This window comes from Misgurnus anguillicaudatus, chromosome 9 (assembly GCF_027580225.2).
Source record: "Misgurnus anguillicaudatus chromosome 9, ASM2758022v2, whole genome shotgun sequence".
NCBI lineage: Eukaryota > Metazoa > Chordata > Actinopteri > Cypriniformes > Cobitidae > Misgurnus > Misgurnus anguillicaudatus.
The window spans coordinates 16,060,909-16,087,508 of NC_073345.2; the positions used below are offsets into that span (position 1 = coordinate 16,060,909).

The 26,600-nt window shown below is 36.6% G+C and overlaps 2 protein-coding genes across 3 annotated transcripts; both read right to left on the reverse strand.

Moving 5' to 3' along the window:
* Positions 1-646: 646 nt before the first annotated feature.
* lcp2a (lymphocyte cytosolic protein 2a) lies at positions 647-15,111 on the reverse strand. 2 transcript variants are annotated; one of them, XM_055180579.2, is made up of 21 exons: positions 13,915-15,111; positions 13,590-13,652; positions 11,533-11,579; positions 10,042-10,113; positions 7,270-7,304; positions 7,143-7,189; positions 6,860-7,040; positions 6,353-6,468; positions 6,237-6,282; positions 6,081-6,146; positions 5,955-5,977; positions 4,837-4,856; positions 4,537-4,665; positions 4,380-4,404; positions 4,215-4,227; positions 4,023-4,116; positions 2,073-2,113; positions 1,906-1,979; positions 1,607-1,681; positions 1,311-1,460; positions 647-1,223 (listed from the first exon to the last, which is right to left on the reverse strand). In XM_055180579.2, exons 1-21 carry the CDS (start codon positions 13,990-13,992, stop codon positions 1,098-1,100), a joined length of 1,521 nt encoding a protein of 506 aa, XP_055036554.2. In that variant the 5' UTR covers positions 13,993-15,111; the 3' UTR covers positions 647-1,097. The 2 variants fall into 2 exon arrangements, with proteins under 2 accessions (XP_055036554.2, XP_055036555.2); XM_055180580.2 differs by having other exon boundaries at positions 6,377-6,468; positions 13,915-15,105.
* A 5,027-nt stretch (positions 15,112-20,138) lies between these two features.
* Positions 20,139-26,512, reverse strand: zmat2 (zinc finger, matrin-type 2). Its single transcript, XM_055180720.2, has 6 exons — positions 26,384-26,512; positions 25,874-25,964; positions 25,567-25,690; positions 24,117-24,190; positions 22,633-22,778; positions 20,139-20,745 (listed from the first exon to the last, which is right to left on the reverse strand). Exons 1-6 carry the CDS (start codon positions 26,399-26,401, stop codon positions 20,602-20,604), a joined length of 597 nt encoding a protein of 198 aa, XP_055036695.2. The 5' UTR covers positions 26,402-26,512; the 3' UTR covers positions 20,139-20,601.
* Between the last annotated feature and the right edge of the window lie 88 nt (positions 26,513-26,600).

Here is a 26,600-nt window from a genome sequence, read left to right on the forward strand (position 1 = left end):
AGCTAGCCGTTGTTTTTTCTGCCGTAAAAAGTAACGTTATTTTTTACTTTGTCGTAATATTTGTTGCATCAGATAATTGGGCAATAGGAAACTGTCTTAAAACAAAACTGTTATATAAGATTGCATAATGTGCTTTACTTTATTTTTGTGTTATGCAACCCTCTTCATATTTGTTGTTTTGTCATGCATAATAGTAAAAACAAAAAAGGAAACTGTGCCGGTGAATTCTACTGTAGAAATCTATCATAACTTCATAAGTTATGACCTCGGGGTAGTTGAGTCATCTATTAATTTTCTGTCATTTGTTTCATGCGATCAAATATCCACCTGTATAAGAAACAACGACTCGTCTTCTAGGAACGAACAGACCATCATGTAATCCGGATTATAATTTGACGCCCCATGGCAAATCAAACCAGTCATGTAACTGAATCCTCTTTTGTACATTGCTGTTTTGTAAGCGCAATGACAGTTTGATTGTCGTGAATGCATTAAGGGGAAACGTTGAGCTGTGTTTTCCCCTTAGAGAGTGAGTCTTTATATGGTTGCACGAGCACGTGAGGAAGATTCATTGAACACATCAGCATGCGCATGCCAGTGCTGACAGTTTATATTTTGTAGAATTACTGCAGAATTACATTGGTCATTATTAAATGTACATAATATAATCTTTATTGCATTGTCAATATACATACAGATTTAATGATCACGTGGCACCAACGCAACAAAAAGTCACTTATATAGAAAATTATAGATCAGTTAAAACAAAAAAAGAGGAAAATACCCTGAGGTTAATGAGATATAATGAAAACATATAATAGTGAAACAGTATTAATAAACACACTTAAAATGCTGGGTTTGTATTAAATTAACCTAGAAATTGTCCATGTTTGACCCAACCATGAGTTGAAACGACCTAGCATTTTTCAGTGTGTATCAAACATATGAAATAGTTTTCATTGAAATTCCATGAAATTGTGTAATTGTTATCCCAATCAGTTTGACTCAGAAAAAAAAACAATGAATCAAATATCCATCAAGAGATCTTGCTGCAATCATGTTTTTCCATCCTGTAAAAATGATCCCTGGGTAAAGATTTAATATCCGGCTGGGTACATCAGAGCACATTGGTTCTGTTGACCTGATACTCGGTTCTTGGCATCAATGAGAAGGAGTGGCATGTGTCTGTGCTGATTGATAATGTCAATCACCCTCTCAAAAGTCTGCCAGAAACAATAAAGAGCATTACTAAATTTGGTCTTTCTTGTAATATGAAAAGTTCATTATAAAAACACAAGCTCGTGCTGTACCTCTGAGGATTTTAGACCGGTGCCAAGCATTAAGCCATCGTGGGTTCTGCGGATCTGAATGTTGTAAACTTTATCCTGGTAAAGTACCACGAGTGTGTATGGCTGGTTAGAGGTGCGATTTGAGCTGTCTCGCACCAGGAAGGTCCCATCCTACCAGAGGGCAAATATCATAACATTGATATGAGAGATTTGCATGCAATCAGAGATCAAAATGTCAATTTTTTAATCTCTGTTATAAATAAGAATGCATTCTTTTATTTGCCAAATATACAAATATCTGGTTTATTTGATCTCACCTTGTTAACTCTTCTCAGACATCTCTCCGCCTCACCCCGGCTGATTTGTCCCACATACCAAGATGGATCCATATCCTGGAAAATTGAAAATGCATTAAAGTTAGCAATGAAATTAAATTATTAAAGAATTAGCCATGGAAAGTATTTAAATTACTCCAAATATGAAATTGATAAAATCTCATTCACACTAGTCACCAGCTCCTGTGTGATTTTAGTAGCACCTTACTGGAAATGCATTACAATATCGCCATCTTCTGGTTGATTGGCGTAATTGCTTTAGTGCAAGGATTTTAACATACCTGTTTGCCCCCCATGTCAGCCTGAGGCGGTGGTGCTGGTGCTGCTCTTGTACTATTCAGATGAGCACTCATTGCTTTCATTGAACAAAATAAAATATTTGTTTAATTATTTTATATAAACATAACAAAAAATATTGAATTTGGAAACTTAATGCTTTGATTCTCACCCTCTTGTAGTTTTACTGGTAGCGATCGACTTGGACTAACACTGTTTAAAAAGAAACTAAATATTGTAAGATCCTTGAAATTATTTAAAACATCAGAATTTTGCATTGCATGAAATATAAACTTTATTACAGAGTAACTACACACTCTAAGAATGATGTATTCATTTTAACACATTGTTTTGTGTTATCCTATTTAACACATAAGGGGCCCTATCTTGCACCCAGCGCAATTGACTTTGTCAGTGACGCATGTATCATTCGTATTTTGCACCGGCTCACAGCGGGCTTTTCCCTCCCCAGACGCACGTCGGCAAACTAGGGAATGAACTTGCGCTCCCTGGGCGGTTCAGCGCAAAAAAGGAGGCGTGTTCCGGCGCAAAACATCCCTGATGCTATTTTGCAGTTTCAAAAAACATTTGCGCCACTGACCAAAAAAAACTAGTCTAAAGTCAGTGGCGCGTTGCGCGTGTGCTATTTTAAGGGCGCATGCTTGATCATAATGTATAGCGTGCACAACACGCACACACTTTGCTTATCTAATCTACACAGATGCAACAGTTATTTTTGCAAATCATAAATTATTACAATAAAAATATTAACACATGAGATAAGGGAAATCATAGTGGTGAGCATTGTGGTGTGTTTTTATTTATTGTGTGGCTGCATTAAAAAATTCTCATGCAAATAACGATTAAGATATTTTCATAAGTTTGTTGTGTGGCTGTATTACGTTTATTTTATGTAAATAATAATTAAAATGTTTTCATAAGAAACCTTAACGTATATGAACTTGATTTGTAAGTGTACTTTGGGGTTGGACCTTGCTTGCGTTTCTTGGGTCCGATTTCAAAGCCCCCAAACCCTTTCAGCGGTGAGGGTGGACACAGCGATGTCCTCTGCTGGCGTAAGGTCATGTGTAGAGGCAGATCCACCTCCCGTTAACACGGCGTGCCCGATTTATGCTGGCAAGCTTGGGATTCCCACATCTCCTGACATCATTGTAGCGCGTGCGGCGCAACGGCCTGGGAATGCCAGCTGATGAGACAATTGTGGCTATTTCCTCTCACGACTGTTTAACCGAAGCTGATTTGGGCGGGTTTCTCCCATCCCCATACAAAACAACTTCTCTGTCTTTGACTGCTCTTACAAGAACGTCGGTCTCCTCGGCTGTGAACCGCTCCTGGCGTGTGCCTGGTAAATCCATCATAATAATAGCAACCTGCCATGGAACTTGCGCCCTTGCGTTTAAAGGGAACGTTGGATAGCATTCTGATTGGTTTATTTGACGTTACGCCCAAACCACACCTATGAATAATGAACCTACTTCAGACTAACCCCTTATTGATTTGCTCCTGGCGCAAGACTTATTTCTCCCCCCGGGAAAATATAACAGCGCCCAAGATCCGCCCACAAAGTCACTTGCGCTTCGCACTTGCGTTTAAGATCGTTAAAATAGGGCCCTATGTGTTTTTTTAACACATTGATTTTGAGTTCAAATAAATAAAAGGGACAACACACGAAGTTCCAAAAATAACCCAGAGTTGTGGTGTCCTTAACTAGACACAAGATGTGTTATTTTAAAAGGTGCATAATGCTACCTCAAAGATACGCATTCGTCCCCCTACAGGTACCAAAATGGTACATATTATTAGGACCATTTTAAAAGGTACCGTCCCTGTGACAATGTTTGTACCTTTCTAATTATTTACATTTATGAATCTGCCAAAAACTTTTATCCAAGGAGATTATTCACTTATTTAGATATTTACTATATACATGTAATCAGTTTTTGTATTGCCTGGTAATCAAACCTGTGGTTATCATGACCTTGATGTTGTTGCACTATGCTCTAGTAGTTGTAACAGATTTTTTTATTATTTACAGCACTGCTATTGTTTAACAGACTAAATAACAATGCATCTATTTATAAGACTTGATATGAATACATGCCTGTCTCTTTGAAAAGGCTGTCCGTGTGTTCCTGGCGGTCTTGGTGATGGATTTCGGGCGTGCATTGGAAATGTGTTGGAGGTTTGCCTGGCAGCTGTAGAAATCAAAGGGTATACATATGTTATAACCAATCCTTTACAACCATATTACATTTTTTAATAAAAAAAGTGGGGGAAATTGTGAATTACATACTGTCATCTTGAAACTGTTGAAGAGAAACAAACAAACAAAAAACAGTAAAATTATGTGTCGGGTAACCAGTGAAAGTCATTAAATGAAATGACTTTGTTAAACTTAAACTTGTTAAACTTTTCACTTAAAAATGTGATAAAAACTGTAGTCGTGAAATGTAATTACCTCGTTTCTGTGATCAAGTTGTTTGCTAGGGGAAAAAAAGATAAGGTGAAGTGATGTTATAGTGAACAGATAATCAAAGCATGTCATTCTACACAAAGCATTAGTGTTTCATGCTTGATAAATCCCACGTGATAGTGTGCGAATGTAATAATCACACCTGTTTTGAGTATAGCCTGGTGTGACGGATGAGGCGCTCCTACGTACTCCAGATGGAGGGAGTGACGGTTTGGGAATTCTCATTGGATCTGCTGGAATCTCTACTGCAGGTCTGTGAGAAGCAGCAATGCTGGCACATGATAAAAAACATCTGTGTTCATTTTACAATTAGACAAATCCTACTATAGTCATTAAAATGTCCAAAGAGTTACATTTGACAGATTTCATATATGAGTTTTATACGTTACATATATTTATTTTGTGATAATAATAAAATACAAAATAGTAAGTTATCACCTACTTTCTTAGTGGCTGGGTACCCTGTGGAAAGATAAATTGTATTAGAGAAATAACACCAAATAATTTTCCCACTATAAGATCACAAAGTTTTGTGAATGTTTATGCATTGGAAAAAATATTTTTGGTTTAAAGGAAAATACCACCGTTTTTCAATATTTTACTATGTTCTTACCACAACTTAGATAAATTAATACATACCTGTCTTTTTTCGATGCGTGCACTTTTGGTCTTTGTACAGCGCTTCGTGAATGTGTTAGCATTTAGCCCAGCCCCATTCATTCCTATGGCTCCAAACTAAAGTTTTGTTTTGTGCCACCATACTTACTCATGTAACAGTCTTCAAATAAGAAAAACATGGAAGTGTTTGGTGGTTTCTAAATTCATCCCTGTTTGGAGCCATAGGAATGAATGGGGCTAGGCTAAATGCTAACACATTTATGATGCGCTGTAAAAAAAATCAAAAGTGCACGCATTGAAAAAAGCCAGGTATGTATTAATCCGTCCAAGTTGAGGTAAGAACAAAGTAAAATATTTTTTTTAGTGGTGTTTTTTTTCTTTAACTTAAAAACCTGGTTGCCTTAAAATTTCGAGATCATTCAACTTAAAAATATGACTTAAAACAAAACAAGTTGTTGCATCAAGTACTATTTTAAGTTGAATTAACTCATAATTTTAAGGCAACCAGGTAACTTACTTTATTTTTACAGTGACAGCCTGATGTAAAACACCTTTTGCTCTTTAATATTTTTTAAGTGAGAGGTAAATTATTTTTTTAGTTTTTCATAAAACACAATGCTTTACAATGCAAAAAGGCACAGTTTAGAAATGAAGATGCAAAAAATGCAGCATTTTTGTCAAATCAACATATATTTTTATGTTACTTTAACTCTTTAAACAAATTAAGTTAAGTTAAATTAAATTAATGCTGCATTTTTTACAGTGTAGATGACAAAGTATTTTCTTTTTACAGATCTATCCCACAAAAACTGACCAAATCACTTTTTTCTTAAGTGCCGCTATGCTTTTTGGTAAATGCTGAGAAAATGTGGTGAAAAGTGCAAACAGGAAATTGCTAAATCACATAGCAGCAACTTCTGTTTTTAGAAGAAAGAAACTTACTCTGTCCAGTGAACTACTGCCACCTATAAACAAGCATATTCAGAGAGAATTAGACTGATTCAAAGGCGTCATGTAAATCATATAAGATAATATCAGCAAAAAAGCATTGAGAACTAAACAACACACCTGGTACAGGAGGAGGATGGGCTCTGTCCTGTGCTCCAGGCTTGGTTCTGCGGTCCACAGCAGGTGCTAAAAGAGCATAACACAGTAGTTAAAATAGACCTTGATAAAACAAATAGACCTTGCCTATAAACCTGGACAAACAAGTCAATTTTTTACCAGGGGGTCTTTTCGGTGTCCGCTCTTCTCTTGGATGTTGTCCAACCTATAGAATACAGTTGTTTATTTTACAGAAAACTCAAAAAGGACTTTAAGAGATGAAAAGGGACACATACTGTTTCAAAATATGAAGAACTCACAATTGGTCGCTCCACAGGAGGAAGAGGTAGACCGGGTCCAGGGCGCTGCGGAGGCACAGGCGGCCTGCCCTTCGCACGACTATGGTTATTATCTGATAAATAAAGGTATGGAAATATTGACAAGACATGCAAAATGTCAATGTATTGTCACAGGAGATGTTCTACATAGTTAAATAAGGATATAACAAGTGTCCTCAAATAGGTAACAAAATACCCTTTTCATGACTCAGTCTGTGAACACCTAGCCAAATTTATTTTGTTATGCGTTCTATATAATATCATCCTACATAACATTCAGTGAAAATATAACCTTGATATATTTAATAGTGACTACTGAGTAAGATCTTATTAAAGGTTGAAATTAAACTTTGATGCCACTTTAGCCTGAATTTCACAGAAGGGGGTCACACATAGACCAAAATAAAGGCTACACTGGATGTTACGACATACAATAAAGGACAGAATAGTGACTGATGTGTGTACCAATATAATCGCTGTTCTCCATGGATTTAGCAGGAAGTATATGTGGGCTGTTATCGGGAGGTTCACTTGGAGGGGGCTCGTAGCTGTCACTGTCTGTTGCATCTTCAGGGGTCTCATAATCTCCACCGCTAGCCTCATCTTCACTATTTGAATTAGGATTCTCATAATCGTCCTCACTCTCCTTCACACAAAAAAAGAACAAACTATTGAGCAACCATCGGAAAACCTGTAAGGAGCTTCTTGTGAAGAAAATATAACAAAACTATTAATAGAGATGACTCACAAACTCCTCAGAATCCCATGCTTGATTGTCATGTTGTGTGTTCTCAACTGAAAATAGCAAGAACAACTTACAAACGATATCTTTGAAAATATGTAATGTTAAATATTGATCTTTACATAATCTGTACCTGGTTGTTGCGGAAAGCTGGGAACCGGTTGTGTCCTATTACAAAATCAATAATTAAATTTAAATCATAAATAGTTAAGTAGTATGACTGTAGATATATGACCCTGTACCATAAGTTACACGGGTATATTTATAGAAGCAGTAGCCAACAATACATTGTATCGGTCCAAATGATAAATTTTTATGCCAAAAATCATTGAATGAAGATAATTTTTCTCCCATAAATATACGTGTCAACTGGGGTGCACAGATAAATGCCGATATGCACTAATAATACGTGACCGATAACTCTTCTGAATCTCACAGCCGATATTATTCACAGCTATTTCATGTACTACAGCTTTTGATCAGTACGTCCTTATCGATCTGAAATCTCTGTTAGTTTTAGTCGTTTATAACATGCATTTGAAAAAGCAACACTCGTCAAATATTATCATTATACATATTCTTTATTATCATGAAAATACCTGAAAAGGTTTGAAGAACAGCAATATAAATATATCCTGCACTGAAAAAAATGATTCATTGAATTCAATCAATTCCTTCAAGGCAAGTGGTTGCAATCAATCCATCCAAGCTACATTTAAACAAAAAAGATTAGTAACGTAAAATAAAATATAAAACTTTTGTTTAAATGTAGCTTAAATAAATTGATTGCAACCACTTACCTTAAAAAAATTGATTAAATTCAATGAATCATTTTTTTCAGTGTGAAGCCATTTCTTGGAGCTGCGTGTGTCTGGTTCTTCGTCTACAGCGCATATTGAGTTTCTGCACGAGAGCGCCCCCTGGCTTTTGGATGTAGCGGCATTTCACCGTAAATCATCGAGAAGCATAGCAAGCATAGCAGCGATATACCGTGCACCCCTGGGGTCAACAAGTTGTCTTAAAATCAATTTCCAAAATTATCTTTAGGCAACTTTTTTGATCCACTTTGACTAGTATCGAAATGTATTTATCATCAGTAGCCTAATACGTTTAGCTAAGGACTTCATTTGGACAACTTTAAAGGTGATTATCTCAAATCTCTTTTTTGCACACTTTGATTCCAGATTTTGAAATTTGTATCTTGGCCAAATATTCATTTCATAACAAACCATGTATTCATGGAAAGCTTATTTATTCAGCTTTCAAATGATGCATAAATCTCCTTATGACTGGTTTTGTGGTCCAGGGTCACATATGACCAAAAGCATATGCTAACACATATGACTGGGCCCTTAAAGGCGGGGTGCATGATTTTTGAAAAACACTTTGGAAAAGGGAGTCGGGCCGACTACCAAAACACACTTGTAGCAAATCAGCAGTAAGGGGCGTGTCTACTAAACAAACACATTAGGGACTGGGCAAAGTTATGCTAATTTGAAAACCACACCCACCGGGGGGAAAACAATCCAACCGTCTCCATTGACTTTGTATTGTGAGAGGCCGCCTCCTTGTCATTTCTGGCTTATAACAAAAAACAGAATAATGCCTAAAAGCTGCTGTGTGACAAGATGTACAGCTAACAAGCAAAAAAAACACAGAAACAAGTTTTTATAAGCTGTCGAGCCGTAAAACTCAGCCTTTAAGGAGAAAAAATGAATCGGCGACTACGTTTCCCCCTAGTGGGCGCAGTTCTACTAATAGTAGTATTATAAAAAGTTGCCTGTTTCCACTTTTGTGTCTTTAAATGCTCGTTTTTTGGGGTTGACAGCTTATAAAAACTTATTTACAGATAAAACTGAAAAACAGAACGATGCCTAAAAGCTGCTGCGTGACAACGTGCACATCCAACACGCCAAAAAACCCAGAAATCAGTTTTCACAAGCTGTCGAGCAGCAAAGCTCAGACTTTAAGGAGAAAAAAGTGGTACTATGAAAAGATGCCTGTTTCCACTTTTGTGTCTTTAAACGCTCGTTTTTTGAGGTTGACAGCTTATAAAAACTTATTTCTGGGGTTTTTGGCTTGTTAGCTGTACATATTGTCACACAGCAGCTTTAAGGCATTATTCTGTTTTTGTTATAAGCCAGAAATGACAAGGAGGCAGCCTCTCGCAATACAAAGTGAATGGATTGTTTCCCCCCCGGTGGGCGTGGCCCTCAGGTTATGATGCGCTGCGCTCTGTCTCTATTGCCTGGGTTGTGTATGTGTGGGGCAGGTCTATCAAAAGAAGGTCCAGATTCTATTGGGGTAGGGGCGTGTTTGTTTAGGTGATTTAAATGTCAAACTGGCTTTCAGAGATCATGCACGCCACCTTTAATATTAATCAAGATGAATTGTTTTAGATTTATTCACCCTCATGTTGTTCTAAAAAGCTGTTAGCACACTGTTGACAGCACCCAAAGACTTCCATAGTATTTGTTTTTTCTACTATGGAAGTCAATGGGTACTGTGTTCATATTTCAAAACGTCTTGTGTTCAACAGAAGAAAGAAACTCATACAGGTTTAGATCAACATGAGATCACATATTAGCTTGTGGGCCTGAGGCCTAGACTTTTGAAATGAGTTGAAATATCATGACTATGAGCTGAACGTCAGCGGCTGACCTCACTGATGCTCTGAACGAGAGCAATTTACCACAATCATGTCCTAACATCTAATTAAACGCTTTTGCAAAAGAATTAAAACTGTTTCGTGACAGCTCTCTATTAATACTTTTGACTCTGACATTAAATGCTACAAGCACAAGTGTGAAACAACACAAAACAACAAGCACACACGTGTGGTGCATCCATTAGGCCAAACAGTGTATACATCATGAAACAAAAATAGATAATGGCATGTACTCACTTTATTGTTGGCATTGGTGGAAAGAATCTCTTCTTCTCTTTGTTAATTTCCTGACAAATTTTGGAGACAAGCCTAGAAACACAAACATTTTAAACGTTATAACTCGATCAACGTTAGTGGCATGTTAATTTCTAGGTGTATCTTCTTAAGGTAAGATCTTAGCAGTTTTTGTGAAATTATTACTGTATGTACGACCTGAGGGTTCAGCTCAGGCAGGATGTGGTAACAGAACCATCATTTTCTATCTCTTTATTTCTGTGTGCCTAACCTTGCTCGGTAAAACAAGCAGCAATGACATTACAATAAACTGACACATTTCTCGTCTAATTTTTTTTTTGGGGGGGATCAAAACAGTCCTCTGTAACTTAGTTGTTGTTTGGGTGTGAGGGGCTGTCAACCATTTCACACCATACATGCATCATGCACTACAAAACAGCATCTACATCATCAACGCAAAGGTTCCTGCCACATCTGCTTGTCTTGGTTTATCTTTCCTGTGCACTGTTTCCTCCTAATGTTACTATGTCATCTGTGGTGTTTCTGCAAGTTTCCACCTGTTTTCAGCGCTTGAAGTATTTACATTTTAAAAAGTGTTAGCATTTGTCGTTGAATACTGTGCAAATGCTACATTATTCCACACAAATTGATAGATATCCTAAAAAAATGGGCAGGTATCACTATTTGTTAAAACTTTACTGTAAAGAAATGCAGAATTAAGTTAAAACAACTTGGTTTTGCAAGTCAATTCAACATACTATTTCTGAAAAGTTGACATAACTTATAAAATCAAGTTGAAAACTTAATGCTTGCTTAGTATGAATCACTTTTTTTTTGTTACTTTGTAAGTTGCTCTGGATTAAAGTGATGGCTAAATACATCATGTAAATGTTTTATGTGATAAAGCTGTTTAAAGCATAGATATGTATAAAGGCTAGATGGCTCAAGGCGGAGTCCCTAACGGCATCACCTGGCGGCCATCTTAGGACAGGGCGCTCGCTCACTCGTAGCATTGAGTTTAATGGTGCAGGTACTTTTAAATGACCATAACTTGCTCAATTTTCTACCGATTTTCAAACGGTTTGGGTTTTTACAAACGTTATTAACGTGGCTATAATTCTGGATGCTTTAACATGTTTCATGAATTTATTTTTTATTTTTAGTATAGGTATGCAGTGTCATAGGTACATCTTTGACGTTTATAACAAACCAAACCGTTTGAAAATCGGTAAAAAACTAAGCAAGTTATGGTCATCCAAAAGTACCTGCATCATTAAAACTCAATGCTACGAGCGAGCGAGCGCCCCGCCGCAAGATGGCCGCCAAAATGCGGACGTTGCACTCAATTGGCCAGCAGCGCGGACGAGCCATCTAGCCTTTATACATATCTATGGTTTAAAGCTATTAATTTGACCTGCTTTAGACATTAACCCTTTACAGATCAGGACAAAATGAAAAGACGTATACAAAAATATGCAAAAAAGCAGTACTTACGGTGCATGAAGCTTAGGAAACTTTTGATGGTCATTTTCTGACATACTCTACAAAAAAAATTCACAATTTACTCAGACGTGTGTCATTACATAAATATCATCACTGAAAACCAATATACAAGTGTGTATATATGTTTTAATTGGTTAAAGGTTAATATCATTGTCAAAAAAATTGTCAAAAGATGGTCCCTATTTGGGTTGGTACCCTTTAAAAAGTACACCTTTGCACCTGAAGAGTTCATATTAGTACCTCAGAGGTACGTATTGTGGCAAAAAGTTCATATTACTGCCTCAGAGGTGAGTATTGGTACCAAAGAGTGCATATGTGTACCTCAGAGGTATATATTGGTACCAATGCTTACATATTAGTACCTCAGAGGTATATATTGGTACCAAGAGTGCATATTAGTACCTCGGATGTGCATATTAGTACCAAAGAGTGCATATTAGTACCTCAGAGGTGCATATAAGTACCTCAGAGGTGCATATTGGTACCAAAGAGTGCATATTAGTACCTCAAAGGTGCCTATTGGTACCAAAGAGTGCATATTAGTACCTCAGAGGTGCCTATTGGTAGCAAAAAGTGCATATTAGTACCTCAGAGGTGCATACTGGTACCAAAGAGTGCATATTAGTACCTCAGATGTGCATATTGGTACCAAAGAGTGCATATTAGTACCTCCGAGGTGCATATTAGTACCTCAGAGGTGCCTATTGGTAGCAAAAAGTGCATATTAGTACCTCGGAGGTGCATACTGGTACCAAAGAGTGCATATTAGTACCTCAGATGTGCATATTGGTACCAAAGAGTGCATATTAGTACCTCCGAGGTGCATACTGGTACCAAAGAGTGCATATTAGTACCTCCGAGGTGCATACTGGTACCAAAGAGTGCATATTAGTACCTCGGAGGTGCATATTGGTACCAAAAAGTGCATATTACTACCTCAGAGGTGCATATTGGTACCAAAGAGTGCATATTAGTACCTCAGAGATGCCTATTGGTACCAAAGAGTGCATATTAGTACCTCAGAGGTGCATATCGGTACCAATGAGTGCATATTAGTACCTCGGAGGAGCATATTGGTACCAAAGAGTGCATATTAGTACCTCAGAGGTGCATATTGGTACCAAAGAGTGCATATTAGTACCTCAGAGGTGCATATCGGTGCCAAAGAGTGCATATTAGTACCTCGGAGGTGCCTATTGGTACCAAAGAGTGCATATTAGTACCTCAGAGATGCCTATTGGTACCAAAGAGTGCATATTAGTACCTCAGAGGTGCATATCGGTACCAATGAGTGCATATTAGTACCTCGGAGGTGCATATCGGTGCCAAAGAGTGCATATTAGTACCTCGGAGGTGCCTATTGGTACCAAAGAGTGCATATTAGTACCTCAGAGGTGCCTATTGGTACCAAAAAGTGCATATTAGTACCTCAGTGGTGCCTATTGGTACCAAAGAGTGCATATTAATACCTCAGAGGTGCCTATTGGTACCAAAAAGTGCATATTAGTACCTCGGAGGTGCATATTGGTACCAAAGAGTGCATATCAGACATCAGAGGTGCATATTGGTACCAAAAAGTGCATATTACTACCTCAGATGTATATATTGGTACCAAAGAGTGTATATTAGTACATCAGACGTGTGTCTTGGTACCAAAGAGTGCATATTACTAAATAAGATGTATATATTAGCACCAAAAAGTTCATATAGACCTTTTTAAAAGTTCATATAGACCTTGGGACACCTTTCTGACAGTGTAGGCTTAATTTGGGTATTCGTAACGTCAGACTAAAGTTCTAGTTAAATATTTCTTGGTAGTTTTAGTTTCCAATAAAAAGCACTTCCTAAATTCTTGAATCAAGGGAAATGTTGATACCACAATGATTCAGCCATCAAGGGGAAGCATTGTTATGTGCTATAATCGAGAATTTAGACGAGAAAAACCATTTAAATAAAAAACGCATTTTGATTTTTGGCTGGTTGCATAGATTTAAGTCCACGAACTGTGGAGTTAGTAAGGCTGACAAAACTTTTCCAGAGGTACATACCAAGAACCGTTGTCCATTTATGTTATATCGAGTTACAACCTTATCACATCCAGTTAGACCTCTCTAGACAATAAAAATATAATGTTAGTTGGATACAGAGACTAAAACATACAAATACATAATAATGTCATATTAGTAATCATGACAAATCCAGGAGTATTTAATAACTGCATAAGAAAAAATGCATTTTATTTTTGGCTTTATAAAGATGCTTGAAATAAGAGCTCTCGTGTAGGTAAACTGATAAAAGTGTAGGTCAAAATATTGCAATAGTACAGCTTACATTTCTCGTTTCATTATCTGATCGAAAGCAAAATCAACTTACTTTCTTCAGAAAGTCTGCTAACCGATGTGAATCCCAGCTCAGGACTTCTGATTTGGATGGAATGCTGTCACCACTCATTGCTTCAAATATAATGGTTTTAATGATGAGTATAAAGTTCCAGATTTCCTCATTGAAGAACTGTAGCTTCTCTCATAACAAGTTCACACGGTGTCAGACATCATGTCCACCAACACCATGAGGAGACAGACAGACACGTGCACGACCAAAAAACGATGTTACGGTTCAAAAATATGAAATATAAAATCAAATTAGTGTTTAAATGACAAATCAAAAGCAAGAAGGACAAAAAATAGAGAAACGAAAAAAATAGAGGTAAATCAACAAAAACTAATAATTGCTGACAAAATAACCTTGTTTTAAATGTAAAAAGAAAATAAAAAAATTAAAAATAATAGCAAAAAATTTCTTAAACTAAAAACCAACACCCCGGATTTACCAGAGCATGAAAAGAAAGAATGACATCCACTTCCCCATAGACTTCCTGTTAACACTTATGGTGACAAACAGGGGAAGTACAGCCCCCATATGAAAAAAAGTTATTATTTAATCATATAACTCATCATCACCTTTTCGGGCCGATGACAGACACAAATCTTAATGTAAATATGCAAATATTCAGTCATGATGCTATCTACTACATGTTTTTTTTTAATAAATGTTGGTCAATTCATAGGCACACAATACAAACTCTGTAGTCATTTATTTGGCTTTATTATCTGAATCTTGCTAGTCACATGTGTCATGCGGTTTGTCGTGTCGTAAGGGGGTTGTGTTTTTGTACTATGCACATTATCTGCTTAAACATGTCAGTACACAAGATAAGATGACTGAAATTTGGTTGTGAATATGGATTGTGACATTTAGTGGCTAAAGTTGTCATGGTGTAAAATGATAAAATGATGTCCAACTGAACAAATGAACTATCAACTGTATTTTAATGTTAATGTTAATTAACATACTTAATTCTGATTGGTCTGTTAGGACATTAACAAGGATTCACACTAATAACAGACTGCACATCCTACTGTGAGTCATCTTGACCAGTGCTATTTACTGATGTTTAATGTGTCACCCGGCTTTTTTCCTTGAATTTGGTACAAATGACCTAATTAAATATTTTTTACAATTTTAATAATTTACTTATATGGCAAGTAACCGCTTAAAGGAAAACATCATTGTTTTTCAATATTTTACTATGTTCTTACCTGAACCCAGACAAATGAATACATATCCATCTTCCTCCAATGCATGCACCTCTAATCATTGTACAGTGTGTCGCGAATGTGTCAGCACCCAGCCCAGCCCCATTCATTCCCTAGGATCCAAACAGGGATAAATTTAGAAGCCACCAAACACTTCCATGTTTTCCCTATTTAAAGACTGTTACATGAGTAAGTATGGTGGCACAATATAAAACTTTTGTTTGGAGCCATAGGAATGAATGGGGCCAAATGCTAAAACATTCACGAAACGCTATACAAAGATTAAAGGTGCAGTGTGTTATTTTTAGAAGGATCTCTTGACAGAAATGCAAAATAATATACAAAACTATATTATCAGGGGTGTATACAGACCTTTCACAGTTGGGTTTTTATTACCTTAGAATAAGACGTTTTCTCTACATACCGAGGGTCCCCTTACATGGAAGTCGTCATTTTGTGCCGCCATGTTTCTACAGAAGCCCTAAACGGACAAACTTTTTTACGAAGCTGTCTCCGAAAATGATGTGTTTGTCTGGTGGCGGCTACCGTAGCTTCTCTATGCGTTTTAAAAGCGATGGGTGAGCAGTTAACTGAGCCATTGGTTGCAATTCACAACCTCACCACTAGATGCCACTAAAATGTACACACTGCACCTTTAAAAGTGCACGCACTGAAAAAAGACAGGTATGCATTAATTCATCAAAGTTGAGGCAAGAACATAGCAAAACATTGTTTCCTTTAATAAGCAGGATAGTGTACATCAACCTGGTTATTTTCCTTCACTTAAAAGAAGCAATTTGCATTAATTGTATATAATTGCATTAAGATTAATAAACGCAATAACATTATCGTTTATAGTTAGACCTTTGAAAAACTTTATTGCTTGCAAGTTGCAACACACAAACAATTACATGGACACCAAAAGTCCGTAAGTTCTCAAAACCTGAACTTAAAACTCAAATGCACAAAAAAAAATGCTGGGTTATTTTTAACCCAGCATTGAGTCAAAAATGGTCAAACCCAGTCGCTTGGTTAAATTAACTCATTGTTTATGTATCCAAATAATGGGTCGAAACAACTTAGCATTAAACTGTCAGAAAAAGGTTTCAAACGGCACCTTTTCTGCCGCGCTACCCTAGGGTTTTGTTTTGTACCTTTATAGGTATAGACGGTAACATTAGATGCACGTGCGTTGTCACAAGTACGCATCTGGACGGAATTTAACTTCTGGTCTCTGTTTGTTTCTGACTAGTGGCTAAACTGACTCTGCATCAATACCTTATTATAAATAATAAATGTGTAATTAACATTGTATACATTGTAACGTTAGCTCAGTGTAGGTTTTGATACGCTTTAGCTATGATTCATCTATAGGGTAATCTACTTGTTATTTATTTAGCTTTTTTATTTAAAAAAATGATAATATGAAAATATTTATCTTTTGTGAAGGTTTACTGGAGTTTGTTTTGGATAAAGATTCAATATTTATTTGGATATAGAATGTATTTAAAAATATTATTTTAAAAATGCTTTTACATTTACGCATTTAGCAGACAAAAGCGACTTATATGGCATTACAAGGTATACATTTATTCAGCATGTATTACAGAAAATACGGCAAAATACATCACTTCGTGCTATCATGTGCATCCCTTGTTGTTACAAACACTAGCTATATTGTTTAGCATATTTTGCAATTTCACAACAAAACAAATCAAACGTCAGCTTGTGTGACCCAGTAGTCCCAAACCTGAACGGCTGATTCATTTGAAGTTAGCATTTAACACCCACAACTGGAAACTTTGAGTTTTAAGCATTTAACTGGCTCCTTATTTATGTGTGGATGTTAGTTTATGGAAAATAAGTAGACGTGTTTATCATCACATACAATCCACTTCGATTCGCTGTACAATGCATTTGATTCACATACAGTGCAATCAGATATGTGATCATAAAGTTGCTGTGATACAGAAAGACAAATTCAGTACCCCTGCATCATTTGCTCTCTGTGTGGGTGGTCACGCAATTATTTCCACTTCCTGACTGTTTAGGAGAAGATGGTAAAGTGGGTGTATTCAAATCGGTGTTTGGAGGCAAAGTCAGTTAAAAGTCTTGATTCAAAGTAGTGTCGTCTTATATCTTATTCTATGTAGTATATCACCCTACTTAGCGTTATACATGTCATTAAGGTCACACATCAGAAGTATGAATACTTGTTTCCTTGATTTAATCAATAGGTAAAACATATCACACATCTTTTGCCTTTTCAGTTGGTTCAAACTGGTTACTAGGTCAAATTTTGGTGCAGGTGGGGAGTTTCCCAAACAGGGTTTAAGTCTAGTGTCAGACGTAAAATGCAAGTTTGAGCTGTGTTAGCTGAAAATAGCTTAGATTGACATCTTAGATAGATATCTTAAAATATATCAGTGCCATTGTTTTGTCTCAAGATGCACACCAGTAATGCTTTTTGTAAGGTATGTTTGTAAAAACCACTTATGGGGTGGTTTCCCGGACAGGGATTAATTTAAAGGAATAGTCAATTTTCTTTAAAAAATCCAGATAATTTACTCAAAACCATGTCATCCAAAATGTTGATGTCTTTCTTTGTTCAGTCGAGAAGAAACTATGTTTTTTGAGGAAAACATTCCAGGATTCCTCTAACCCAAATGGACTTTAATGGACCCCAACACTTAACAGCCCCAATGAAGTCCAAAATTGCAGTTTCAAAGGACTCTAAACGAGGCATAAGGGTCCCATCCAGAGAAACGACCGTCATTCTTGACAAGAAAAATAAAAAATATGCACTTTTAAACCACAACCTCTCCTCCGACTCCGGCTGTGTGACGAGCCAGCGCGACCTGACGTAATTGCGTAATTCGGTGGAAAGGTCACGTGTTACATTTATAAAACGCACATTTGAGGACCATTTTAAACAATAAACTGACAAAGACATTAATTAGTATCATTCGACATACAAAAACGTCAGAACGGTCCTCTTTCTCCACACTTATAAACACTGGGGCGTAGTTTCGTGACCTCTTGACATGATGACGTATTACGTGAAGTCGCGCTGGCGCATCACAGGACCGGAGGAAGACGAGAAGTTGTGGTTTAAAAGTGCATATTTTTAATTTTTCATGCCAAAAATGACAATCGCCTCGCCAGACAAGACTCCCATGCCCCGTTTTGGGATTGTCCTTTGAAACTGCAATTCCAAACTGCATCAAAACTGCCAAGTGTTGGAGTCCATCAAACTCCATCAAAATGAGAAAAATCCTGGAATGCTTTCCTCAAAAAACACACCTTCCTCTCCTTCTTATTCAAAGAAAGACATCAACATTTTGGATGACATGGTGGTGAGCAAACGATCTGGACCTTCCCAAGAAAATTGACTAATCCTCCAAGTCAGGACTTGGTCTTAGTTTAACTAGGAAATATAACTAGTTTTAACAAACATGCCTTACTAATAACATTACTTGTGTGCATTTTGAGGGAAAACAAAGAGTACTGATGTATTTTAAAATATGTCAGCGCAAGTTATTTTCAGCTTTGACAGCTCAAACATTCATTTCAGTCTAGGACTAGTCTAATCCCTGTCCGGGGAACCGCCCCTATATGTCTTTATATAACTAAGGCCTAGTCCTGGCTTAACTAAACTTTGTCCGGGAAACCATCCCTTAAAAGCATTTGATTTAAAACATAAAACTTTCATAAAGTATTTATTGCCAGAGCTTTTTGCACACATGTAATTTTCCTGAAGCCATTGGTGCTGCAGTTTTCCCTTTTATTTTTCACTTTAATGAGCATTAAATTTCCTAAACATATCATTGTCATGTATTAGGGACGGTTTCCTGGACAGGGATTAGACTAAAACAAATGTAAGAGCTGTCCAAACCGAAAACAACTTGCACTGACATATCTTAAAATACATCAGTGCCCTTTGTTTTGTCTCAAAATGCACACAAATAAAGTTTTTGGTAAGGCATGTTTGTAAAAACTAGTTATATTTCCTAATTAAACTAAGGTCTAGTCCTTGTTTAAGATAATCCCTGTCCGGGAAACCACCCCTTAAGTGTTATTATATCTGGGCTCAATGAATATATATTTGTCTTTGAACATTACAAAATAGCAACTATTGCTCAGTTTTTGGATGAAATAAACATGATACTGTCAATGTCCTATATGCACCATACCAGATGCCTGTGTGGTTGCCAGTATACATTTTTGCAACCCAACAGCGCCATCAGGTGGTGACACAGGACATAAACACCAGCAACTCTATTCTTTCGTGCAAGCTTTGGCAAATAATCTTGGTGAAAGTGTTTTGTAAGGATTTTCTCTGGTTTTCATAGGTTTTGTTAGTTAGTGGTTTTGGTACCAACCTTAATATGCTTTTCCTGCACATTACTTTCACACTGTCAAATTACAAATGTGCCAAAATTTCTTAAAAGAACATAAAACATGTTCCACTTTTATGCTGACATATACGGCAGATAGTGGTAAACCTTTAGGTAAATTACATAATCAAATTAAGTATTAATTTAAAAGGAACCGTAGTTTGTTTCTGTGCTGTAGACATGTCATATATATACAACAATAAAAAAACTGTAAAAAAGATAAATAAACTGTCCACTTTGAAAGACAACTCTCTATTTTGAATCTCTCATCTTTGTAGTTTTGTAATATTTACACTCAAAAATAGGAAGTGTTCATTTTTTTTTCACATTACACATGTTAATGTTTTAAGGAAGTTTTTAATATTTGTGTTATGTTTTTTAACACGTGTCATTTAGTGTGAAAATGAATAAAATTGGAAACCCAATTTAGTGTTGAAAGTAACACGAAATGTGTTGTTCCAATAATAACACAGACATGTGTCTAGTTTGGAACAATGCATTTAGTGTGTTGTCCCTGAAATAACACTGAATGTGTTGTTTTTAACAAGTGCAATGTTTGTACTTCGTATAGTACTCTCAGTAAAACAGAAATATTTTGAAAAAGTTGTTACACAATGTTTTAATGTAAAATAATCACAAAGTACAATTTTCAATCCTAATATTAAAAGAAACAAAAACATGAAACATGAACAGTTCTGCTCTTTCATTCTTCTCCAGATCACAAAAGACATTGGGGGATAAAGGTATGAAGTCTTGTCTTCTAAAAAGGTCATATTGCTTTAACCTTTCCTGTCGCAGTATGCGGTTGTAGTAGGAGGGTTACTTCAGACAGAACTCAGAAAAGCATAAATAATGCAACCCTATTTACAACAACAAAAACTTTACCTAAATCAATGAGTTGACTTTAGACTCTGATCAGCGTTACTGCGCTGATATTTTATGAAAATTGGTTGACCAACTAGAGGCTTCACCACATGTGCTGAATCAGACATTTTTCAAAAAGCTATGTGGTCCTGTCAAGGAATAATGAAAGGCCTTAGTGAGCAAATACCTACAAGAGAACCTCATCAATGACCTTTTTTAGAGGAACCAAACCCTGAGAAACCCATCACGGCAGCCATTTCGTCATCATCTTCAAAATTCAGGTCTTCTTCTGCCTTTCTTTTCTTTTCCCTTTGCTTTTCTTTTCTGTATGCTTTTGCTTTCTCCTCCTTAACAAATGGAACAAAAACTAAAATCAGACTTTTTTATAACAATCTTAAATAGAGATCTTAAAATGAGGAAGCAAATCATGAAGGATGGTCACCCAGGTGAAAAAGTAGTACACTTCCATAGTGTACTTAAAGCAACACCAAAGAGTTTTTTTTACCTTAAAATAACGTTTCCAAAAAAGTTTCAGTGGTTCATCCACACAAAACAGGGTGAACGGCACTTTCACATTCGCTTTGCAGCCCTCTATCGGCCAAAACCGCACTAAAGAAGTTTCCAACCGTCGGGTAGCGGTCCTGTAGTTCGAGTGAAAACTACAAAAACTTGCTTTACGGCAGACCTACAATCCAATCAGAGCCAGCTATGCTGCAGTATTTACGACAGTGGTAATGAACAATTACGCTTCCAACCTGTAGGGGAGCAAAGAGCCAGAGTTCTTTAGTGTTGCTTTAAAGTGCTTTATTTTCGTGCACTAATTTTGTACTTAATATACTAAAAAATAATCTTTAGTACTTCTTAAGATAATATTAAAATCATCTGAGCGTACTTCACTGTGCTATTTTGAGACACCATAAATATCAACTAAAATGTGCTAAAAATGTATTTAGAGAGTGTGTTTGGGTACCACTTGTAGTAAACTTGAACCCATCTTTGTATGAAAGTTGAAGTTTAATATAAGTGTTAACTAAATAAATTTTTTAATACAGAGATAGTATGTTAAAAGTGCATTTTAGTTCATATTCATGGTGTCTCAAAATAGCACAGTTAAGTACACTTAGATAATCTTAAGAACATCTTAAGAAGTACTAAAGATTAATTTTTAGTATATTAAGTACAAAATTAGTGTGCGAAAATAAAGCACTTTAAGTACACTATGGAAGTGTACTACTTTTTCACCTGGGCATGCGTGTAGAAAAAATTATTTATATATAGTAATGTATATAAGAACATTCAATATACAAATATGCAACACAGGATCTCTTTTATCATAAACCCTTTAGACACGTCTGCAGCAGGCTCGTAGTCGACGTCACACGTGATGCACATAAGTTTACATTATTTTAAAATGACGAGCCACACATATGACGGGCTACATACATGTTGTGACGAGCTTCGCATCGTGTACCATCGAAAAAGAAGTCACCGGCCGCCACTGATCATTATAAAGCATGAAAGAGCTAGGACTTTTTCTAAAATAACAGAAAATGTGTTCGTCTAAAAAATATGATTGACATATGTATGTGAGATGGCTTAAAGGTGAGTAAATCATGAGCTAATTTTTATTTTTGGGCGAAGTATCCCTTTAATGGCTAAATGTAAATGTAATGAGAAGTCCAAGCGTCGATCACATGATCTAGGCCGCCTGTCTAATTTATTTTAGATGCAGTTGAGCGTGTTTGGTGAAGTAATATAGTAAAAGCATTTGTTATCAAATCCGATATACTTATTTTAACCAATTCCTTACACCGGTGGACAGACAGCACATTCGGCTTCCTTAATCTACATCATAACCTCTCAAATCGAAAACGCAAAGCAAACAGAACTTAACTGATAATGAATATCTTAATGGACTTTGTTTTAGCTCTCTTGCTATGGTAACAAACTTCTCAAAAATTTTCTCTGGACAAGTGCTGCATTGTGGAAAGCCCTTATTGGAGCTGGTTTAGTTGTGTATTAGACAAACTACTAACCTTGTGCAAGCAGCAACACAATTCCCTAACATAAGAATGAGTGTAAGAATAAATTCACTTGCGTACACATGTCTTGCGAATTAGGTGGAACGTTTTTCTGAGAGGTTCAAATGGGCATGTATATACAAAACATGTACGAAACTATTAATGGTAGAGACCCGCTGTTATCTATCAGTACATATTTAAATTAATACTCACCTCCTCACGCAACTCTTTCATTCGTTCCTCGAAATCATACTCCTTCTGCTTCTCTTCCATCCTCTTCTTATTTACTTCAAAACGTTTTTTAACCTGATCTAAAGAAGAGCGCTCCACTCGCATGGACATTCCAAGGTTTCTCTGATCTGTAAAATGCGAAAGGGGGTAAATGATTTATTTTAGCCCTTCATACAAATGAAATGGATAAAGACCTGCAATACTGTTTGAAGTTTGCAACTGTCTCAAGCAACCTAAGAGTAAAACAAAACTTGGGTAAAGTTGTACTTAAGCAAAAAGCGCCTTATAGCCATACTACATTTGTTGTAGAGGGGGCTAGTGTAGCAAGACATACGCATTTATTCATTCATAGAAACAGGGACTCTGACATCCCAGCTACCTATCAATCTCATTTTCATAAAGCATTTAGTTGCAAAAGTAACAAAGTAGCCTAAGGGTGTTTTCACAATTGAGTCCTCTTCAAGAGAACCAAACTCAGACATCCTAAATCAGACCAAGAAGTAAACGCTGTCTCTTTATGTTCACACTGTCTCTGCCCTTGAAAAAGGACTCTAAGCTACTTTAAGCACTAATAGGGTCTCAGACCTCTTTATGTGTTCACACTTAATTTTGAGACCAACCCCTAGAAACATTGACTATGGTTTTATATTATAGTAAAGGTGGAGTAACTATGTTTTAAGCACATTGATACTGTTCGTTTTACTACAAATGCCATGGTGAAACTATGGTTATTATGGTGAGACCATAGTACATTTTTGTTTATTATGGTTTAACTACAAATAAAGCAAAAAGCATCCAACTACATCACTCGAGCAGCACTTGCTTCAATGGTTTCAAATTATGTTAATGCTATATAGCGTCATTGTGTCAAGTAGCTTTTACAGCTTTACACAGTGGTCGAAGTTCAAATATATATATAGACCCTTTTACAGCCCACGTGATCAAATAGCCTGCGCGTGCATCTTGGCAACGAAAGTGGTGTTGTTCCCCAGTGGTTCTAACGTGTTAGCAACTCAGAAAGTTTATCAAAACGGTTTCCCAGCATAAAAATGTCTGGTTGTTGCATTTGGTTGCACTAATATAATATACTAATATACTTATATATGTATCTGGCCATCTGCTATTGTCTTCCATCCACTCCACTATAGTACACGGATCTGATAGCGGTGTTGAAAAAGTTGATAAAGTCAACTTTTTAAAATAACTTTCTGTGTCTGTGTTGCTTCACTGCTGATTCTTGCCATACTTCCCTTGCCAAAATGCGTGTGCATACGTTGCCAAGTCACCATTATGTATAAACAGTAAAAGGGTCTATAAGTGAGCCTGGAGCGGTTTGTGTTCACGCTGCACGTTTTTAAGTAAACTGTACAGACCCCTGAAAAGGACCAAGTGTGAAAACACCCTAGGAAAGTGTTTTAGGGGTAGAAGTGTGTTTTCTTTTCGAAATATGCACTTATGTTACTTACGTTTTTTGCCATTGATATGATCCAAGAAGTTTATGGAATCTTTCACTACACAATCACAGACATTGCAGTAGTACCTATGTTAAAATAAAAATGTAAAATTAGTAAGACTGAAAACATTATTATAACTAAAATAGCAGAAAGTCCTGAAATATAAGCAGGCAGACATCCTTGGTGGTTAAAACACCATACAGTACAAAATGAAACGTAAGTGATCTTATTATTAAAAAAAACTTTAACAGACTTTTAAATACAACATAAATGTATGCTTAAACTCGAGTTAGAAGAGTTGCTTTCATACATTGTGGGGACATTTTAAAAAGTGCAGCGCTTTCACTGGAAACAACTGAAAACATATGCCGGCCACCGGGGGAAAAGCCTCGGTGTACATGCGCTCTAAATGCTGCGGAGCATTTCAATTAAGCATTACATGGACATAGGAAAATGTAGAAATGTTAGACTTTTTAAGACCCTGCAGAAAGCCTGACTTTTACACAATGACTTTTATACAGTACAAACTGTATATATTTAAAGGTGTAGCGAAAGATTTTCTTTTTTCGGGTGGATCATCTAGACTATTGGTCATCCCAGTTGTTAATCATTCTGATGACATGTTGACGTCGTACGTGCTCGTCCCTAGGTTCGCTTTCTGCACATGCGCACTTTCGGATATGTGTGGTGGGCTACGGTTTCAACCATTCATTGAAGCTCGTGTTCTCACCATGTTTTTTCAAAGTGTCTGAGGGTCGCAAGAGAAAAAGTGTCTACGAATTGTATGACAAGAAGAGAAAGGACTCTGAAGAAAGAAACAAGACCAGGGTTTCCCGCAGCACTTTTCACTTCGGGCGGCCCACCTAAGCTGGGAAACCCTACCACCTTAACTAGGTTGTCCAAAAAAAATTCGCTGCACAAAAGGCCGTCAGGTGCATCTCAGAGAATAGCGTGGATGCGCTTCACACCGCGAGTGGGCACGTGCGCCACATGGCCAAAATGAGAGAAAGACATGGTCCGTCACTGTCTGGAGGATAACTAGCCAGTTGATAAAACATTTAAAGGACAAGCTCGGTATTTTACACTTAAAGCCCTGTTTTCAGATTGTTTATGATGAAATAGAACGGTTTTGACTGAAATTTCGACATATGCAGCAGGTAGTGTGCTGCGCATGTGCATTTTTTTTTTTAAAGCGGAGGGGCGGTTCTTTTAAAAAATTTGGGAAAATCTTCTGCTATACCTTTAATATCCCTAAACCTAAACCTCAAATAAAACTTTCTGCATTTTTACATTTTCAAATAAATATAATTTCGTATCATTAGTAATACATATTGAATGTGCTTTACTTTCATTGTGGGGACCCACACAAGCAGACCCAAACATACGCATGCACACAGAGGCTGCTTGACCCCAAGATCCTTCAACTTTTTTGAGGAACAGTAGAGTCAAGTATGATACCCACCCTCCCATCTCAGCCTGTGGTGTTGTCTTTGTGATGACAATAGTTTTCCCCAGTTTTGACTCCAGATCCACTTTATAATCTCTGTGGCGGAGAAGCTCCCGTTTGACGGGGGGAACAGGCTTGCCTGGAGAACAGGACAGAGGAATATATCAACAACTCTGCAGGTATATACCCATTAAAAAATAATTTTTGGACTATGTATTGTATTGTATTCATTGCAAGTTTGCCTTTTTAACTTTTTTCTTTACAACCTTAATGAAATAAGTTACAAAAAAACAAACAAAACAAAAGACAAGCATTTGCTTACCATCTTTTTTGTCTCTCTCTTCCGTGAGTCGCTTCTGGGCCAGTTGTTCATATTCATCTTTGTCCCATTTGCGACGAAAATCATTCTTGGACTAAATAAAGAAGATAAATATGATGTAAAGCAACAAGATTCACAATGATATTTCTGAAAGCTGCTGAAATTGTATATGCACAAAACGAATAAAACAAAGGCTATGAATAAACAACATGATCATGTGTATATAGTGTGGCACACATGTCTGAAACCGAAACTAAATCACAAATCTATTAATAACTTTAATATCAACATGTTTATGTTCTTGGACGTAACAAAACAACAAGATAGCGTAAGAGCCTAAGCTAGTTCTGATAATACATCTAGTAATAATATACATATCTAAGTATATTCTCATTTAAACAACATTGTATAAAGAACATTCACTGTTCACCAAATGTTAATACAACGCAGTCTGAATATAATCACACCTTAAACTAAGAAATAAACCTTGTTATCTCCAAAGATATAACTTACCCCACTGCCGGTCGCCATTTTGCTGCCGCGATGCCGTAAAGTGATTCTGGCGGTCGTAAAGAATGTCGTGGATAATACATTAGAAATGATCTGTCTCTGACATTAAATAAAGTTGCCCACAATAAAACACCACAGTTCACAATAGAATTTACTGGATTTAATTTTTACTGTTTATTTGAGGTTAATAAATGCGCAACTTTGTCTTTTTTGAAGGTTG

Excerpts from the sequence above, each read along its gene's own strand:
- zmat2 (XM_055180720.2), bottom strand. Across the intron at positions 24,191-25,566 it reads CCACAGGCTGAGATGGGAGG|GTACTACTGCAATGTCTGTG; the intron begins GTGGGTATCATA and ends ATTTTAACATAG. Across the intron at positions 22,779-24,116 it reads TCATATCAATGGCAAAAAAC|ATCAGAGAAACCTTGGAATG; the intron begins GTAAGTAACATA and ends CGCATTTTACAG.
- lcp2a (XM_055180579.2), bottom strand. The coding sequence starts at position 13,992 with ATGAGTGGTGACAGCATTCCATCCAAATCAGAAGTCCTGAGCTGGGAT. Across the intron at positions 4,405-4,536 it reads CCAGGCTATACTCAAAACAG|CAAACAACTTGATCACAGAA; the intron begins GTGTGATTATTA and ends TTTTTCCCCTAG. Across the intron at positions 1,682-1,905 it reads CTGACATGGGGGGCAAACAG|GATATGGATCCATCTTGGTA; the intron begins GTATGTTAAAAT and ends TCAATTTTCCAG.